General features: G+C 38.8%; 3 protein-coding genes across 8 annotated transcripts in view; all 3 read right to left on the bottom strand.

The window, feature by feature from the left end:
- Window positions 1-7,254, bottom strand: part of LOC116265743 (uncharacterized) — a 35,361-nt gene extending 28,107 nt beyond the window's left edge. For 2 of the 3 annotated variants that reach the window (XM_031646598.2, XM_031646599.2), the window contains exons 1-4: window positions 6,981-7,254; window positions 5,930-6,060; window positions 4,333-4,417; window positions 2,678-2,731 (exon numbers count right to left, since the gene is read on the bottom strand). In XM_031646598.2, coding sequence (XP_031502458.1) covers window positions 2,678-2,731; window positions 4,333-4,417; window positions 5,930-6,060; window positions 6,981-7,019 — 309 coding nt within the window. In that variant the 5' untranslated portion in view covers window positions 7,020-7,254. Of the gene's footprint in view, window positions 1-2,677; window positions 2,801-4,332; window positions 4,418-5,929; window positions 6,061-6,980 lie in introns of those variants that run through there. The other variant, XM_031646602.2, reaches the window with a different exon arrangement.
- Window positions 7,255-9,289: 2,035 nt separating this feature from the next.
- On the bottom strand, window positions 9,290-10,110 carry LOC116266330 (heavy metal-associated isoprenylated plant protein 22-like). Of its 2 annotated transcripts, XM_031647496.2 has the most exons (3): window positions 9,975-10,110; window positions 9,806-9,887; window positions 9,290-9,727 (listed from the first exon to the last, which is right to left on the bottom strand). In XM_031647496.2, exons 1-3 carry the CDS (start codon window positions 9,999-10,001, stop codon window positions 9,459-9,461), a joined length of 378 nt encoding a protein of 125 aa, XP_031503356.1. In that variant the 5' UTR covers window positions 10,002-10,110; the 3' UTR covers window positions 9,290-9,458. The 2 variants fall into 2 exon arrangements, with proteins under 2 accessions (XP_031503356.1, XP_049936968.1); XM_050081011.1 differs by having other exon boundaries at window positions 9,806-10,050.
- A 1,722-nt stretch (window positions 10,111-11,832) lies between these two features.
- Window positions 11,833-18,349, bottom strand: LOC116265200 (AUGMIN subunit 2). 3 transcript variants are annotated; one of them, XM_031645747.2, is made up of 7 exons: window positions 18,195-18,349; window positions 17,782-17,944; window positions 16,560-16,691; window positions 15,377-15,481; window positions 13,432-13,500; window positions 12,971-13,084; window positions 11,833-12,491 (listed from the first exon to the last, which is right to left on the bottom strand). In XM_031645747.2, exons 2-7 carry the CDS (start codon window positions 17,890-17,892, stop codon window positions 12,120-12,122), a joined length of 903 nt encoding a protein of 300 aa, XP_031501607.1. In that variant the 5' UTR covers window positions 17,893-17,944; window positions 18,195-18,349; the 3' UTR covers window positions 11,833-12,119. The 3 variants fall into 3 exon arrangements, with proteins under 3 accessions (XP_031501607.1, XP_031501609.1, XP_031501608.1); XM_031645749.2 differs by having other exon boundaries at window positions 18,092-18,196; XM_031645748.2 differs by having other exon boundaries at window positions 18,104-18,195.
- Window positions 18,350-18,457: the final 108 nt, after the last annotated feature.

Genomic DNA, 18,457 nt, shown 5'->3' with positions numbered 1-18,457 from the left:
TTTTTTATTTCCTGTAAGACGGATATTGGTGGAGCCTTTGTTGAACCATCGAGATGTCCAAAGAGGCCTTGACTTCTTATGAAAGGCATGATTTGCCTTTTCCAGATCAGATAATTCTCATGGTTGAGTTTTTCGGTAATAAGGTGAGGAAGAAAACTTGAGGACATGCCAGAATGCGAAAGGTTTTCCATGACAGCAGAAAGGAATGGTATATAGGTAGAAGATGAGAGGGAAAGAAGACACGATATAACAAGATGTGTCCTTGGTAAGCAAGAAGAAAAAGGAACAAGAATTGCGCAAGAGAAAAGTAAATTCAGGATAGAGACAAGATGAGAAAAGAGTTCTAACCAGATCAGACCTGTTTGGGCATTTCGTTTGGTAGAGATAACGTAACCTGGCGCTCTGATACCATGATAGAAATGTAGCACCAATATCTGTAACCCGAAAACAGCACTCACGCAGGAGAGAGAGAGAGAGAGAGAGAGAGAGAGAATGAAAACAAGAAGAAACTGAGGAGAAGAAGCCGTAGCCAAAATGGTTTGCACGGCCTCTATTTATAATCTCATTTTCAGAATTCTAAGAGTCTCCAATCGTAGAATCCTAGGAGATTTCACAAGCTCCAAGGACATTAATTACATCATAGAAACCTAAGAGACTTCACATATTACAAGGATATTAACTACAACATAGAATCCTAGGAGACTTCCCATATAACAAGGATATTAACTATAACATAGAATCCTAGGAGACTCTTCACATGTTACAAGGACATTAAATGTTTTAACACATTCTACAAGGAGGTGGAATCCTAAGAGACTCCTCTTCAACGTGCTGGTGAAGGATTTATATTTTAACAAACTTCACTAAGGAAGCAAGAGAGAAATGGATTAGGGATCGATTCAAATCGATAGTGTGAAGCTTAAGCCTTTGGTGGTAACCTCTAGGGCTGAGGAGAGACCCTTTTGAGGGCCTTGTGGGTCGACACTACCCATGTGTTTGGGAGTTGTCCCGCCTTCGCCACTGGTCTCGCCTGTTCGGAGCGCAGGCGGTGCAAGGCCCCAGGATACTGTTGTGTGACGTGCTTGGAGCGTGGGCTCCTGCCTTCCCAACCTGGGTGTCCTAGGGAGGGCTGAGTATCTCTCAGTGGAATTCACACATCCATGGATGAGTGCTCTACCGCTGCAGTGGATGGATGGATCCATACTGTTTTGGGCCACCACGGGGGTTGTCTCTCTGCTGTAGGCCGCCCGCGGTGTGCACGTGCCTGTGTTTGCACCCACAGGAACTGTCAATTCACTGATATTGATGAAAATGAAATGTATGTGAATGAAATGTACGGGATTGATGTGCATGTGATTATTGTGCTTATGAATGCAAGTAACATGTTTAAGCATGCCTTGCATGTGATCTGAAATTGTGTGACTGTGGCCATTGAGTGGTCTTTGCATGTTGTGCCCTGACACAACATGATGATAGATTGTTCTGATGTTTGCTCGTATAATTGAGCCCTACCTAAGAGGGTTTGGACTTTTCCTGGCTTGTTGTCATACTGCGAAGGCTAAGCCTTCAGTTGTTTCATTTTTCAGGTTTTGGCGGACCCGGGGCAGCAGGTTGAGCAGATGGCTTCACTCACGTCCTACTGGGGAGGTTTTGGGATGTGTCTTTTGTAGTGCCGGCGCGTTTTATTTTGGTTTTATTGATGTCTTGTTTTTGTTAGGCATCAACTATACAGTTTGGGGCTTTTTTGTCATACATAGATGTGATTTTGTATGAATTGAAATGATTACATAAATGAAAATTCGCCCAATTGTTTTGAATAGCATGGCTCCTTCACTTTTGAATTGTTGAGTAGTCGCACATCGATGCTTTATGTTTAGAAAAAAAAATGTTTGAGTGTCAAAAGGTCGGGGTGTGACAATACACCACCAAGGAAATCAACATTTATGAAAATTCTTAAAAGGAGGTGTTGAAATAACAATGAAAGACAGTGTCTCTGATACATCAACCATGGAAAGCAATATGGTTAGCAGTTCATAACCACAAGAATCATGTTGTCATCACAGGGTTGAAGGTTTCAATCTCAGTTTTTCATAGTCAACTTGTCAGGATACAACCCTTGTTTGAAAAAGTCAAAGATGATGAAGTCTATAGATTATAGAGCTTGCTTCCTCCATAGGGAAATCTCCATCAATTGCGTCATCGAAAAAAATCTAGAAAAACATTTTCATCAATTGTACTTCTCTTTCAGTAATGCATTTAGACAAGTGTGCGATTTCTCATCACATATACACACATGCACATACGCAAGCAAACACCAAACACGTACACACAGAGACATGTATATGCTCATATGCCCATAAATGTACACGTACACAAATCCAAAAACACTACCCAATCACCCACGGATACTCTCCATATTAACACAAAGCAAAACTAGATGTGTATCAGGGGAAAGATCCAATATTACAAAAGAAAAAGTTTTAAACTTCCAAACGAGTAACAGAGAGCATCATTTTATATTAGATAGATGTTGCCATGATCATGTACTAGCCAATACAAACTAATATAACCTGTCCTAAAATAAAATAAAGACAAATTTGAGTTTTTCAGTATGGCTTCCACCCACATATTTGAAACAAAAATTTGAATGGTGACAATAAGAATAGTAAACAGTTACCTGAATATCATTTTCATTTGAAACACTGACAAGATAACCCATGTTATGTAAGAACTGCCCAACAACAAACAGTTGATCGTTATAAAGATGTCTCTGATAACATTAGTGAAATGAGTATATTTGCTGCAACAATAAAAGCATCATACTTGTCATGCACACAGCACAGTAACAATTTAAGGTGTGTAACATCAAACAAACCGAAAGCAGTTAAAACAGATTATTTTGCTCAAATATCTAAGAATGCCTGAAAATGTGCAATATCAAGGGAGGGACTAAAAAAAGAAAGAGATGATGGCATCCCACAGCCACATCATATGACACCAGAAAATGATATTTAAGGGTATTTAGTTATAAAACTAAGAATACCAAACAGTCCTTACCTGAATTAAAGAGAAAAAAAGTGTGTATTTTACAAGCAAGCATATAAATCCAGAATCATCTAGACTCCAAACAATCACCCTGGCAATTGCTTTTTTGCCCAATTTCTGACCAAGATTCAATGCAGATCTGGAGAGTTTACAAATAATGCCTCAGGATTGGTACTCCATTGTTGTTATTCACACATGTACGGTTGCAATTACCTACATCATTAATGTGCCTACAATGTTGCACCTGATGGATTGCTATAGTTAGTGTCTACCATTCGACAATAACTCGATATTTTGTGGACCAATCAGAAGAGGTAAAAGTATTTTCCCTAAGAAGTAATCCTAAGCCAAAAAGGTAGTAGCGAGACTGGATATAATTTTCTCATTCTGAACAGCTCCAAAATCTTTGTAGAACAAACCAATCATTAGTTCCCAAGCGTGTTTGATCTCCATAAAAGTCTGCATAAGTCCCTTACAAACCAATGGATGTATACAAATAGCTCGTACCCACACTAAAATAGGTTGGAACAAAATCCCATCCATTCTTTTTGGGTTCAGAAAGCACTGATCCTTAAGACAAGAATCTTACAATGTGTAGGAAACCTCTTATGATAATCAACCATGGATGAAATGGATTTTGATGGCAGAAGGTTGGATTTGTTGCCCCTACACAAGGATTAATATTGCTCCTAACAACAGGTTGATTTATCGGAGTCTTAGACATTAAGAATTTTACATTTATTGTACAAGTACCATGTCATCATAGTTGGAGGGTTCAGCTTACGACTTCTGGAGCTGCCACTTTTGTCATTATCTTAAGTCTTCAAGCAAAGGGTTTGAACCATTAGCAGATTAAGTAGCAAATTTTGGAAGATTTTAGTGATTTACTGGCATATTTCAGAGGTATGGTAAGACTGGACTGTTCATAAATTTTCTTCAATGCCCCTAATGCCACCTTTTGTTTCCATACCAAACGAGTTAATGATGAGTTGAGGTTTATTTGAACTGGAGCCAAGTAAAAAACATGAAACACACAAAAGACAATCACATGGTAACCTGTCTAAGCACCCATGAACTTAAAAATCAAGCCTTTCGATTTTTTTTTTCTTTTCTTTTTAATGACCAGATTTTTTTCACAATAAAAAGTCTTCAATAACTCAGTGATAGGCAATTTATTGAACAGCAAAAGTCACAAACTAAAATGCAAAAACTAATCACTTGAATGTTTTGTCTCATTATCAACATGCAACTATGATCTGGAGACAATGTCCAAAGTGTGAAACAGACCTCTAAACTTTTGAACGGCAATTTAACTGGTGAAACAAGAAGACATTCAATGCCATCACCACCTACCAACTTGATTCTTCCATCCCTAAAAACATAGATTAGAAAATAAATTACAGATAAAAGTTGTAGATATACAGCAGCGAGTACCTTATGATTTATAACGAGCTTTTCGAGATTTTATGACGAGAAATGTAATTTAAGGAAAAAAAGGCACCATTTCTGAAAGGAAGTTTTAAGGCCTGAACACAAGCATATTGTGAAAGTTTAATCAAGTTTGCCACAACTTGCAACTGTTTACATAAGCCAGCATATATATAAAGGGTCAATAGCATAAATCAACTTAAAACGCGCAATCTTCTAATACATGTAGGTGGACATACATTTTTACCATGAAATTCACAACAAAAATTGATGAAAAAGCAATGTAAACATAAGAATGTAACACTAACACTGTAGGGGACAAAAAAAAATTCCACTTCACTATCTTGTTGTTTATCTAAAGTGGAGGAAGAGATACATAGTGGTCCTCCATGCAACCTATCTATAACGATGATATTCAACTGCAATGAAAAACAAAAATAAGAAAAATATCAAAATTTCAGAGAATATCAACATGAAGAGAGTTTACTTCCGATGCAACAAGAGAATTTTCTGGTATGATGTAACATTACATAGCACACTTTATGAAAAACTCAAAGTTTCTCCTAACTTTAAAATGCAACCATTGGATCAAGAGGAACATTATACATTAAGCACCTCAATGTTCTAACTTCTCAGTTCTCACATGCCAAGACACCAAACCTCAGAATGCAAGTCAGCTGAACATTTTGCTAGGGCAATTGGATGGAGCATCGATTGATTACAAAGTTCACGTTGGATTTCAATGCTTATAAGCGAACATGTTACACTGACCTTCCATAAGAAGCTGTGTATCGTTATGGTGTTTGCTAAACCCTCTTACAGTCATCACTGTGTAGAAAATGACTCCTTGGTGAATCTTAGTAAATGCTTTCCAGTTAAACTTATATGATCAAGAAATGCAAAATAACTGGTTAAGCTTAACCTAGAAAAAAAAAATTGTTTTATCCAAGCTTACTCTCACACTTACCACTATAAGTGCCTGGTATGCCTAGTGTGAGACCAAACAATCGGTATTATTTACTAGCCAAACTTGAATAGGGTCATAAACAAGCATTATGCTGATGAAATGCTAAGTCAGTCAGACATGTCTTAAAGTTATCTTATAGGACCTTTCTTCCTCTCTACACCAATCTAACAATTTACAATCCCCCACCAAAACAAATGACAAAATCATATGTAGAAAGCACACGTAATACATGAACCAGAGACTTAGCAGGGTACTTATCTCACAAACAAAGGACACAAAACAAAATTTGTTAAAAGGCCACAAATGAGATAATAGACCAGTAAACAACTTAACAAGTAGCTACCCATTTCGCTATTCCTATTAGTCATATCCATCGGTAGCTGCTTGTCCTAAAGGACCAAAGTAACCAGTTAATATAGTCTTATACAGAGTATCTGATACTGCAAGAGATGTATCCAGTTTCCAACTAGAGATGGCTTTTTCACTTACAGAGTTCCAATGGCTAGCAGGCCTTGTATGGGATCATATGCCAGTATTGATGATGTTAAGGGAATGCCATGATGGAGAATAATCCTAATATTCAGGTCTGGAACCGTCAGGGACCCATGTTGAATGTTTTGCTGAACAAAATGAAAGCAGACAGTCATAAACTGAAAAAATCGAAAGAACTTTATATAATATGACTAGCAAAAGAAAATCATAAAAATATAGAGTGCTCATCATGATACCAGATAGATAGCATGTTCACAAACTTCAGGCAGTAACTGAATATCATCATACACAATATGAATGGGTGAACACCTATGTTGTTGAAGGCATCCCCAGGAGCCCAGGTGCTCTAGGCTTGCTAATCAGAGCTGACAGGCTAGTGCCAAGGGGTCTAGGTGATCAGGTCATTTAGGAATCTATTGCGGCACTTGAGCGTGGCTTCGATGTGCCTGGGCAACTGCATCTAGGAGAAGCAGTGTGGTTGAAAAGCAAAAGCTAAAAATAACAAATAATTACCACCAGAACTGCCAGTAGGAGAAGCAGGATGGAAGAATTCAGGAACGCGATCCCCACAGTTAGGCCAGCGGTTTTCGCAATGGACGTAAAGAAACACAAAACATCTGTAGTCACTTGACTAAATAAATCAGTTACATAACCAAACGTGGAGAATTCTTTTCCAGTAACACGTCTAATCTGGCCGTAGTCGATCGTCGCTTTCCGTTCATCAGGCCCCTTCCGGAGACCCAATGATGCAAAGACTTCCGACTATCGTTCAACTAATAAACAAAATGAATGCACGCATCATCGTTACACTCACTAAACTCCACACACGTTTACAATCTCTAAACCGCACCGATCATAACAGAAAAAACATCGCTTGCCCATGAACATCAATATCAACAATGTGCCCGCTTCCGTCTCTCGTCAGAACTAAGTTTTAATGCCGATCGCAATCAAAACAGAAAGCGCATTACCAGATAAATTTCTCTCAAAATGCTCCAAACAACATACAGAAAGAAGAGGAAACGCGAAAGCACTAAAAAGAAGCAACCTGAGGACCCGTCTTTTGCAGGAGGCGCTTGGCGAACATGATTTCCGCAATCAGGGAATTAAGATTTCTTGGTTTTGATTTAAAGTACGAGCTTTCCCTTGGAGAAGAATGGAGGGACTGACTCTCTCTCCTCTTTCGCGCGCCGCTCCGTATTCACAACTCTCTCTCTCTCTCTGTCTCTCCCTCTCTCTCTCTGTCTCTCCCTCTCTCTCTCCCCGCACGGGAATGGAGAGACGAGAAAGTCGTCGGAGACTGACGTCGTTACCCGGCCTTCTGTTTTCACTTTGCTTTGATTTAATCAATATATATATATTCGGGAAAACATGATCCAACGGTTCAGTAGACCACAGCTTTGCGGATTCCATCTGGAGCACAAACCGAGCCGGGTTTATATCTCGAAGTGAAAGTGGTCCGATCCGTATTACCCGATTGCATCTGGATCCGGGTTGGATCCGTGGGAACAATTCAGAGTCACTTTTGGATATAAAGCAGATCTTATTTTTTGCTGGAAATAGTTACAGTTATTGTTGATTGTACCCTTTACTTTTCACTTGGAAAAATATATTGTTAACAAACATGGCAGATCCCTACCAAGCAAACGCATTGGTATTTGTATGTGGATCATGGATAAAAAAATTATCTACCCGTACATTCCTACTTGATTAAGTCTTCAAAACCAATAATTGTAAACCCAGAAGAAAGTGCATTTTAACAAAACATTGTATTTTCTGAATGCATATTAAGGCCGTTTAGGAGCACGTACATTAGGCTCTGGTCCACTGAAATCCAACATGTAAATTCAATATGTTTTAGAGCATGTCTCATAAAGCCCCATCTATCTACCCTTAAAATACGAAATATATGTTAAACGAGAATTTGAATCTTGCAACTGACGTATGACATACTTTCACGGTTGTTCACTATCTCATTAGATGTCTCATTTTTAACAAGAAATTAGAAAAAAAAAAGTTCAATTATATTGTCATTCTCATGTGAAGTAACTGAATATATACAATTGTAACTTCACATATAACTTTAGATTGATCAACTTAGGTTTGTCAAGTTCCACTCATTGCCCAAGGAAAGAGTCCCAAGACCCCTGCGGACCCCAACTTAGGTCTTACATGGGTAACATCAACGATGACAATAATGTACCCTTCAACTTAAATGTCGCAACCTGCCACTGAAGTTAGAGAAAAATAACACTTAGATATGAATCAAACTAGATAGAAACTGCCTACTAATGCATCTCTAACCCGGCCAGCTACGTCAAGCCATATTTACCGTATATGTATCCATGACAAACACAAAGCAATGGCTTGATATTGTTTTATGCTTCATCAACTCAAATCACGTTACTAGTTTTTAACAGTATGAGGTTCATTGAAAAATCAAATCAATCGGTTTAAGCCGATTTTGACAACATTAGCTTTTAAATTAGAAAACCCGACTAATCGATATGCGCCGACATGAGAAGAAGCGATGTCAGCCAAATTAAATAATGCATGGTTTTTTGAAGGTTTCGGATAGGAGCTTTTTTTAAGGGCGAGTGAAGTTTGAATCTCATAGTCATTATTACTATCCAGTGCATTACTCTTTTTATGTGCATATGGTGGTAAATGGAACACTTGAATTGAATGATACCCGTAAAGTCTACTTAAATTCAAGCCAAAACTTTGGAGATATAAAGATATGATCTGGTGTTTTCTAAGTAAACATTAGTAGTGCACAAGAGATGAAGCCAACCCCCACCCTAGAGTTGAGAATCTAAATAGTCATACTATACGCAAGAGGTGAAGCCATCCCCCACCTTAGAGTTGAGAATTTAAATAGTCATACACTATACGCTTTCTAACTAGAGTGTCATTTATATCATCATTTTGTTGTTTAAAAAAGTAGCATCTATAAAAATCTAACTAAAACAGATTGTTATTTATATCACCATTTTATTGTTAAAAAAAATAGCATCTATAAGAATTGAACTAAACTAAGTGTCATTTATATCACCATTTTGTTGTTTAAAAAAGTAGCATATATAAGAATCAAGCTAAACTCAGAGTGTCATTTATATCACCATTTTGTTGTTTAACAAAGTATCATCTATAAGAATCCAACTAAACTCGAGTGTCATTTATATCACCATGCTGTTGTAGCATCTAAACTCGAGTGTCATTTATATCACCATGCTGTTCATCTATAAGAATCCAACTAAACTCGAGTGTCATTTATATCACCATGCTGTTGTTTAAAAAAGTAGCATCTATAACAATCCAACTAAAACTTATGCAAGGCGTGTAAAGGGACTATACATGGCTTTGATTCAAGCAGTACAACTCGGAGAGTTTGAACTGTTGACATATCTATGATATTCTTTGGTATTTTGATCTAACAATAAGTACAGAAACATTTTCGCCAACTGCATCTTCGCCAATTTGGTGGGATTCGATTCAAAACGACGGTTAAACGCCGCTATTCTTTTCAAGAAATCGTGCATGAATTCGGATTCTCATCGCTGAAGTACGTGAGCAAAGCGGCGCTCTCGTCGCGGCCGCAGACGCTCGGCTTCGCCTTCACCTCAGAGGCCGCGGCATTGCCTTCCTCGCTCTTCTCCGGTTGGTCAGGATTCGGCCAGAGCGCCGCCCGCTTCCCCGTCTTCTTCTTGAGCACCTTCAGAACGATCTTAGGATCAACCCGACCCGTCACGGTTGCCTTCTGCTTCTCCATGTCCGTCGACACGGACTCAACTCCTGCCCAATAACGACAACCAACCGCCGGTAAAAAGATGCCAACGAAGAATAAGTAGCCGTTTTCCGAAAGAAATTTACCATCGAGATTTAACAGTGCCTTTTTAACTTGCCTCTGGCATGCACTGCAATTGATGGAGACCTTCAGATCCACCGTTATCACCTGCCATGGATGGACAGAGCGAGAGAGAGAGAGAGAGGTGTCAGGATGGGTGGATTGAAGGAGATGGGTTGAGTTTTTACTGTTTACCTTGTCTGGTTTTTCACCGCCTGGCATGGTTGAATGGTGGTGACTTCCTGGCAGAGACGGCAACTGGGATTAATGGAAGTGAACGACGGTCCTCAAAAAATGGAGGGTGACGACTGAGGACTCTCAGAGACCTCAGGCTCCCAACGGTGAAACGGCGCAATCTTTTTTCACTGTGAGGTAATTCGTGGACAGGAAGCTTTTCATCGGGTTGGCGCCTATCTTATTTCAATGTGAAGATCCACGACGAAATGGATCGGATTGGTTAATTAGATTTTCTGTATCCGGATCTGTAATACTGGACCCATAAGAGTCCACTCTTGGAAGTTTGGTTCTATTGGTTGTGCCAGATTTGTTTGGATCTCTTCGAAAAGAAAAAGAATGCAAATTTAATATGATTTTAATGTGTTTTTTGTGCCTTTCTATGAAATTATAAGTGAAAAGCTCATATGACCGTTTCTTCGTCAGTGAATTAGAATGCATTGAAGCCATAGTTATTTTCATTGATCTGTAACATAATGCATGCATCAGAGATTCCTTAAATAACCTAAGGGGCAGAGCCATTTCCCGATGCATATTCTCTCCTCTCTCGAAAAATGCTAATGAAGATATTGACCGTACTTGAGAGGATTGTTCATGAATAGAAACTAAAACCAAATTGAGTTTATGCACATGAGAATTATACAAGGGATCCGATAGCCATACATGAGGGTCTAAAATTTACTAGTACCACTGAGGGGGTGCATTGTAACTCTGAAAAATATGCAAGGACAATGATTGAGTGCAATTTTGGCCATCAATTTTCAGAAGAAAATCCTTTTTTTTTTTCATGTTATAGAAGAAAGAGAAAGGAAAGGGAAAATCAGGAGTTTGGTAGCTCCAAATTAACTTGGTTGGCTTCGCCAAAAGGCCTCATCTCTAGAAGCCTGGCTCACGAAGCGTCCGCTTTGCTCACATCCAATCTCACTTCACTTTGCTCTCACAGTCTATGCTCTACTCTACTTGCGATATGCACCGATCCGGAAGAATATGCGCCTCTAAAAGAACTTTTATACTGCGGTCAGTCGTAACGTTAGTTCTACACTCGTGACCAGCAACGTGAAAATTAAATGTGATAGCTAACTGATGAATGGTGTCCACCTTTTCGTTCTGGTTTGCCATGACATTTCATTCTATTTCATCCCGGTCTTCCAGGGCTGGACGTTCGCTAGTTACCTCGAGGCAGTAGGCAGAACTTCACTAGCCTTTCCTCATGCTTCCCTTTGGTGCACTCTCTTGCAGCATTCACGCTGCACACTTGCAGAAAAGAAAAAGGAAAATCAACCCTAGGAGGGTCCCACTTTTTCTTCCATGATAGTTTCACGTTCTTCTTGAATAGAAGAGGCCTACGTATTGCTCTGTTCAACAATTAGCAGCCTAGCTTGCCAAACATGCAGAGCATTGAAGACAAGAAAATACATAAAATACTTGTACTTGGAAATCTTACAGAAGGGACCCAATTTTCCAATCTTTGACTCGCAACAAAGTGCATCTTCACAAGCAACAATACTTTTTAGCAGCTAGTCATCGTTTCAAGCTCTCATGATATTAACTCTCTGTGTTATAAAAAGAAAGGGAGAGAGGGGCACCAATATAGAAGTTGAAACATAGCGGAAGCATCACCCAAGTATCTAAAGCATGTCTGACAGCCTGAGGGATAGAGAATAGAATTTGAGGCTTCAGCTCTCAGCCATGCGATAGGCTCACTCTGAACTCACATTCAAGTGTTTTTACACTATATAAGTTGATATGGCTGGTGAGATAGGGGGGATCCACCTGAATATTTGTTGAGATGCGCAGTAATTTAGAGGGGAAGTGCAGAACTTATCCCTGTTTCTTTTAGTTTCTTATTTAAGGAAATAAACTACATGCAAGCAATAGGAATTTAGACACTTGAACAGCATAAAACCCCTGAAGCAAATACCTTTGCCGGCAGGGCCCATGCATGCTCCCTGTGCTTACACGCCAGTTCTGCACGTTTTCATCCATATGGATACAACTTTATTAATGACAATTGGAGTGATTTAAATACAGGCATAATGAACATGGAGTACAACACAGAAACTTGCAATCCTGAGAGCTGAAAAGAGCTGTAGAGATCAACCAGAATCATACACCAGGTTTTGGGGAGCATGGCCAAGACAACCTTCTTTGCTTCGATGGGTCGACATTATGTGGATCCTCTACCGTATTTTCTTCCCCTGTGTCCTCCTCAACTGTACCGTCTTGTTTTTGCCGGCTCCGTATAACCACATCATCGGAGTTTGGTTCCTCTGCAGAAAAGTCAGTGGAGTTCCACTGGAGTGGTGGTGTCACACAATTCAAATCAACCGTGCCTTCAGAAGATTTGGCTGGTGTAGCAAGGCATGATTGGCCCACACGTAGTTTCTGGAGTGTGGCAAACGAGTCCCTCATTGCAGACATAGCTTCAAAAAAGCGAGTGCATGATGCCAGAGCAACAGGAATAGGCCGCAGCATTTCCTGAAGAACTTTGCCCATCAAGTTCAAGCCATACACTCAAAGAAATACTTAAATGCCTCAACAGTTAGTATGGAGTTATAGTGGCCGCTAGTTAGTAGTTATTTTTGCAGGATATTTTTTAAACTTTTGAAACTTATAAAGCCATAACAGCAGTACAGATATCCCACAAGGCCACAACACATATTTAATTTCAATCCATATCTAGCTTCTAAACCATTCCACAAGGAGATTTTCTCTTGTTCTAATCATGATTAAACAATAAAGAAGAAGCAAGCTGGTATATGTGTTGCATCCGGTGAGTTAGAAACAATTTGCTCCTTATATTTAAATTTTGAAGGACAGCACTGGGTCCAAATAGAGTTTCTCATATTCATAAGAAATTCATAAGAAATAAGATACAAACAAACTAAATGTCAACTAGTTAACTAATGGATGTCAGTGCAAGAAGCATGCCACCAGGAAAGGTCAGGTTTACTTACACCCCAAACTGTAGGCGATTCTCTAAAATTCTGACTCCACTGTAAATCCCCGACTGCTGCAGTAAGTGCTCCATAATCACTTGCAGCTTTCAGAAGAAGCTCGGAGAATTGTTTCTACATGGCAGTAGAAGTTCACAATGTCAGCACACAAATGATAGTGAGTCATGAGAACACACAGCACTTCACTAGCATTTCAATACTAAAATTACTTCTCCTCCTCCCCATACCCCTCTCTCTCTCTCTCGTGGCTACCCAGAGTAACTGAAAGGATGTAATAAAGTCCGAGCTAGCAAATTGGCAGAGATAATTTTCATACCTGAGACAATAAATATTGAACAAACTAGAATTTGAAAAAGAAACCACCGTGTGGCATTCGAGTGGAGCAAACCAGCAATGTCCTACTCAAGCTAGACATCATGGCAACAAAATATCACTTAGAAAAACTGAAGTCATATATTCACCTGAAATTCTGCCTCAACCGGAATACAGTCCAGGGAGTACGGTTGCTGAAGTCTTGCTATGATCCGATCCTTCCAGAAAATTAACAGGAAAAAACAGGAAGCTTATCAATATTTTGGTAACCAAAAGACAGTACTAAGCACAACTATTTAAGTGTTAATCATCCTGAAGAAAGAGAGACACATGTAAGTTGAAATAGAGGCATAAAGAAGCCTGTCCGCCTAAGTATAAAAATGGTTCACCAGGTAAAAGGTACTAAAAGACACCACTTTAAATATGTTTCAGTGTATGCCCATTCTGTTCTCAAAGTTTCTTGATAATAGATGATATATATGTAATATTTGAAGATTAGTGAGACAAAATTTTATTGCCATTCAGCTACAAATATTTCAATCTTAATGCCTAATGGATTTGGCTTTAGATCTTGTAAAGGCTCATACTTCATTGGAGCTATTTAAGTCCAACTCATACTTTGACACTGAGCCTGAGCGGATCTGCACCTAGGTCCATGTAATATGTATATTTGTATTTCCTAATCACACATATATGTCATCAAGTAATTCAGTGGTTATAAAATGCAAATATGGTTTGTATGATATGCAACAAGAAGTCAAAAAACCTGTAACAGGCTGATGTAGTAGAGCAAAATTACAGATGATGAAAATACAATTTTAGAGTACTATTATATGCAAAGATTCTGAATACAGATAGAGCTTGAAGCATGAGCTACATCATCAGAAGACTAGTTGGCTCAACTTGTTCAGCATGCCTGAGTACCAATAAGACAAACTGTTCTTAACTCTTAGAATATAACCATATTAAAGTCAACTATAATCCATTGAACCCCATAAAAACTAATGAAATAATGAATTTTCACTTAACAAGCCACTTGGTAGTCAACCAAGTCAGCAGTCTGTCTACTAGTCCATTGGCACAATATCAGTAGGGCCCAGTTTTATGGACTAGTCAACCAACTCGGTTTAGAAGTCAAGGACTAGTCATCGGCCAAGTAGTTGTTATATCAAGTAAATTAATTTATTCTGTAATTTTTAGAAAATGTTCTTGCCCTTTTCTGTCTGTTTCTTTTTTTGTTTGATAAGACGTTGATTACCTCTATCTCTCCCCCCATTTTTCATCTGATCAGAGATGATTTCACCTATCAACCAACTCCTCTATGATGTTTTTACTTTTCTGGCAATTTTTAATTTCCTAAATTTTAATCATTTTTAAGAAATTTTATATTAGCCTGATCCACACCAACTCTTTAAAATATTTTTGGCAACTGGTTCAACTGACAGACTGAGTTTACAAATATCGGTTTCAAGTTTTTAACACTGATGTTGAATAGACATGCAAGATAAGCATGCAAAATTAGTGTGGAACCATATGAGCACAAGATCATGGAGACGATACCCCAACATTGCCCATTGAAAACGATCATGTATCCATGAAGAAATATTTGTCTCACAAAAAATGACAATCCTATTAAACAAATGCTTCATAGGCCACTCAGCTCTACCACCATAGATGATCACTGTATAAACTATAGAGTACAAAAGTGTTCCTCAAGTGGACAGCTCGAATTGTTGAACTGAAGCTATGACCTTAACTTCCAAAAAGTTCAAAGGATGCCACATGAAGAAAGCTCCTCAAAAAATTGCAGTCCTTTTAATGCTAAAGCAGTATGTGTAAGGGAAGATGGATGGAACCAGATCTACGTAATAACACTTATGGAGTCAATTATGCATCATAAATTATATCTTTTGCTACATCAGAACTGACCAACTATTCCAACTCAAATTCCTTGCAAATTTAAAATGTTCAAGAATGTCAAAATAAAGAAAAACGTCAAGATAAGTCAATAAAGATTGAAATTAGAAGGAAGTTTGAATGAAAGAAAAAGGAGGATAGGGCATGAGTGCCGCAAGAACTTCAGCCATCACATACCTTGTTCTGAATGACATCCTTAAGTATTGCAGTCATCCTTGACAAGGACTCACACTTCTTTTCCATTTCACTAACATGAGTAAGATGTGCCAGATTTTTATCATCCTGGAGTCCCATTAAGAAAAGAGAAAGTTCTTAAAAGTCCACATACTTAAAGCTTATCTATCAACTATAAACAAGACTTCCATTTTAGTGGAAATGAATCCCAACATCTTCTTGCTTCCTAATTATCTAAGAATGAGGAAAACTTAAAGCACCAAACCCTTTATTTTATTTGGGGAACAATATGAGCTTATGGAATTAACTACCAGTTCAAATGTCAACAATGCATAAATTGCTTTAGTAAATCATGTTGCGTCTTCATCCAATCACAGCCAAAAAAAGCATGAATTTCTTCAATTATGGAATAAAAAGTGAAAAATTGCTAACTAGATTGATGGATCGAAATTTGATAGCAGTTGTATCAAGTGATTTGCAAATTTTAAAGTTAATTTTTAATCTGAAAAATAAAAGGGTTAATCCAGTTTCACAAAGAAAAGGTTGATGTAAAAATCAAAACAGACAAAACATAACCAAGTAAATATCACATGTAAGCTTCCAAATAAAAGATTTTAACTGGACAACAATTGCAAGTTAGGTGAAAAAAGAACATCGGTGAACAATGGAGACAAAACCTGAAGAAAAGGCAACAGGCAAAACAATCTCTAAAGGTCCACATTCAATAGATTAGATGGAAATTTATCACATAAAAGAACTAGCAAGAATCTGTTCATGTAACAAATCATCCTCCTACTTTAACAGAACTGAAATAGCAAAATTTCTGAAGAGTTTACTATATAGAAGCAAAATACTAATGTTGCCTATAGGCTACTAATTCTAAAGATAAAGCTCCATACATTCAACTAGGGTGTTGAACTTGAGACCTTCAAATTGAAAAGGTCAAGAGACCAATACTTAAGGTGCATCATAATCTGGGAGGGGCTTGACTAACCCCAACTTCCCTATCAAATGAAGGGGCCTGCTTGGGTGGGTCTAGGATGAACTGATTACCAAAACATCATATACCAATCAAATGGCCTAAAATGATAACAGCTCAATCCTAATGATCTGCCTTATGGCCTGCCATGTGCACTAAAAAATGGCTAGCTAAATTTCAATGTTACATGAATCTAGAGCAACTTACTTTGCGGCCTTGAAGTTCTACTTGAAGATTAGCCAAATTTCGTTGCACAGATGTAAGCTCTCTCAGCACTTTTACCAAATCATCACTCTTGTCATTGATTTTTGATGCACCAGGAGTGCTTTGGTCATCTTCCTGTTTAAATTTCATAAATTGCAGGTCAAACATTTTGATAATAAGCTGAAGATATTGCTAACAAATCCTCTAATTATGCCTGTAAAATGTGCTTTGTAATCACAACTAGAATTCCAATAGATAAACACATCTACAGCATAAAATTAGAAACTTGCAACTACAGAACTATAAACAAAATAATAGTAGTAATGAAGGCCAAAATATCTAAGGACGGATGAATTCAAGCCTCTAATTAACTTCATATGAAAAACATCGTGAACCTTTCCTCAAAATGTTGGGCCAACCGTGACGACAATGCCTGTACTATCGTTAATCTAGTTACTCAAGTGAACAATAATGCACCAGAATTCAAGTCAAACAGAGAGAAACTGCAGAAATTGCTATGAAATCAACTTACTTCAAAGGCAGTTGTTGCCACTCCATACAGAAGTTGACTGTCAGAGTTTTGTCCTAAGACACGATTTCTACCAAAATGGCATGATGCGTTTTACAAGCTGAATCCATAAGGAACTCTCCATTTATAGATGTTTCACGTTTCAATCCTCTTCCTAAAAGCTCATAACATGTGCGCCTATACACAATGCTCATCCCACACAGAAGTTTGGTCACTAAAATACACATCGCGACAAATTGATTTTAGTAGGCTAAGAATCAAGGCAGAACTCCAGCCTTTCAATAGCAAGAAGCAGAGATACAGCAAATTGCCAATCAAGCAGCTGAGAAACAACAATCACAATGCACATCCCATTCCTTAAGCATCAAATTGCAGAGGCTTGCAATGCAAAATGGAAAAGTCACCAATTCAACAACAAAAAGGGGTAGCACCAAGCATAATGCAGAACCGCACAAGATTCAACCCACCGAGTCCATGGCGGCCAACTTAGGAAACACCAAGTCGGAAATTGAAAAGAAAAGGATAGATGGGAAGAAAAGTTTCAGCGAAAACGTTGAACACTCGAAGAGTCAAAGGATCCAATTCTATAGAGACCAAGCACCGCTTATCTCAAGTTTCACGACCTGTCCTGGATTCCGGATGAAAGGGTTCAACCTTGAAAATAAAGGAAAAAGATGGAGGGAAAAGGCCGATTACCTGCGACGTAGGGATAGAGAATCCGAGATCGGAAGCGAGAGCTAGAGCATCAGCCATGCCACCCAAACGTCGAGTGGGCTTCTTCCCGACCCACGTCGTATCTCCAGCCATTGTCGTCCGTAGGACCAAACCCAAATGCGGCGTCTATATACCCTAAAACCCACTGACAAAAATGTGTTTGGCAGCGACTTAGATCATGAACTAAAAGCAATGAAATGGTGATCACCGTGACAAAATGAGCAAAAGAACCTTCACAGTTCGGATTTAATCGTAAAGTAATCGAACAAAATGGGAGGTAATGGGTGATGACCTGGTTTCTCACCTTCTCCCTTCTTCCTTCTTCCTTGGGCCTAATCACCCAGAGAGAGAAAGTGTGTGTGTGTGTGTGTGTGAGAGAGAGAGAGAGAGAGTACCTTGCTCGGCGAGGATGTTCAGCGACAGAAGGCCACCGATGAGGGGAACGAGCGAGATGAGGAGCGCGTAAACACGAGAACAGACAGTTCGACTGTTCAGCTGCTTATCATGAAACGGGGGAGAACATCGCAGTCGGAACACATGGACGTCCAATCCCGCGCGTTCGCTTTTCCCTGGAAGGGAATTGTAACGTTCCGTTTCAGCGCCAAAACGGTCATTCAAACAAGCCCTGTTCCGCCGAAAGCGGGGAACAGGTTTCTTG

This window comes from Nymphaea colorata, chromosome 12, assembly GCF_008831285.2.
Source record: "Nymphaea colorata isolate Beijing-Zhang1983 chromosome 12, ASM883128v2, whole genome shotgun sequence".
Taxonomy (NCBI): domain Eukaryota; kingdom Viridiplantae; phylum Streptophyta; class Magnoliopsida; order Nymphaeales; family Nymphaeaceae; genus Nymphaea; species Nymphaea colorata.
The sequence above is the reverse complement of the archived record's forward strand: the minus strand, read 5'-3'. Positions and strand labels throughout refer to the sequence as shown.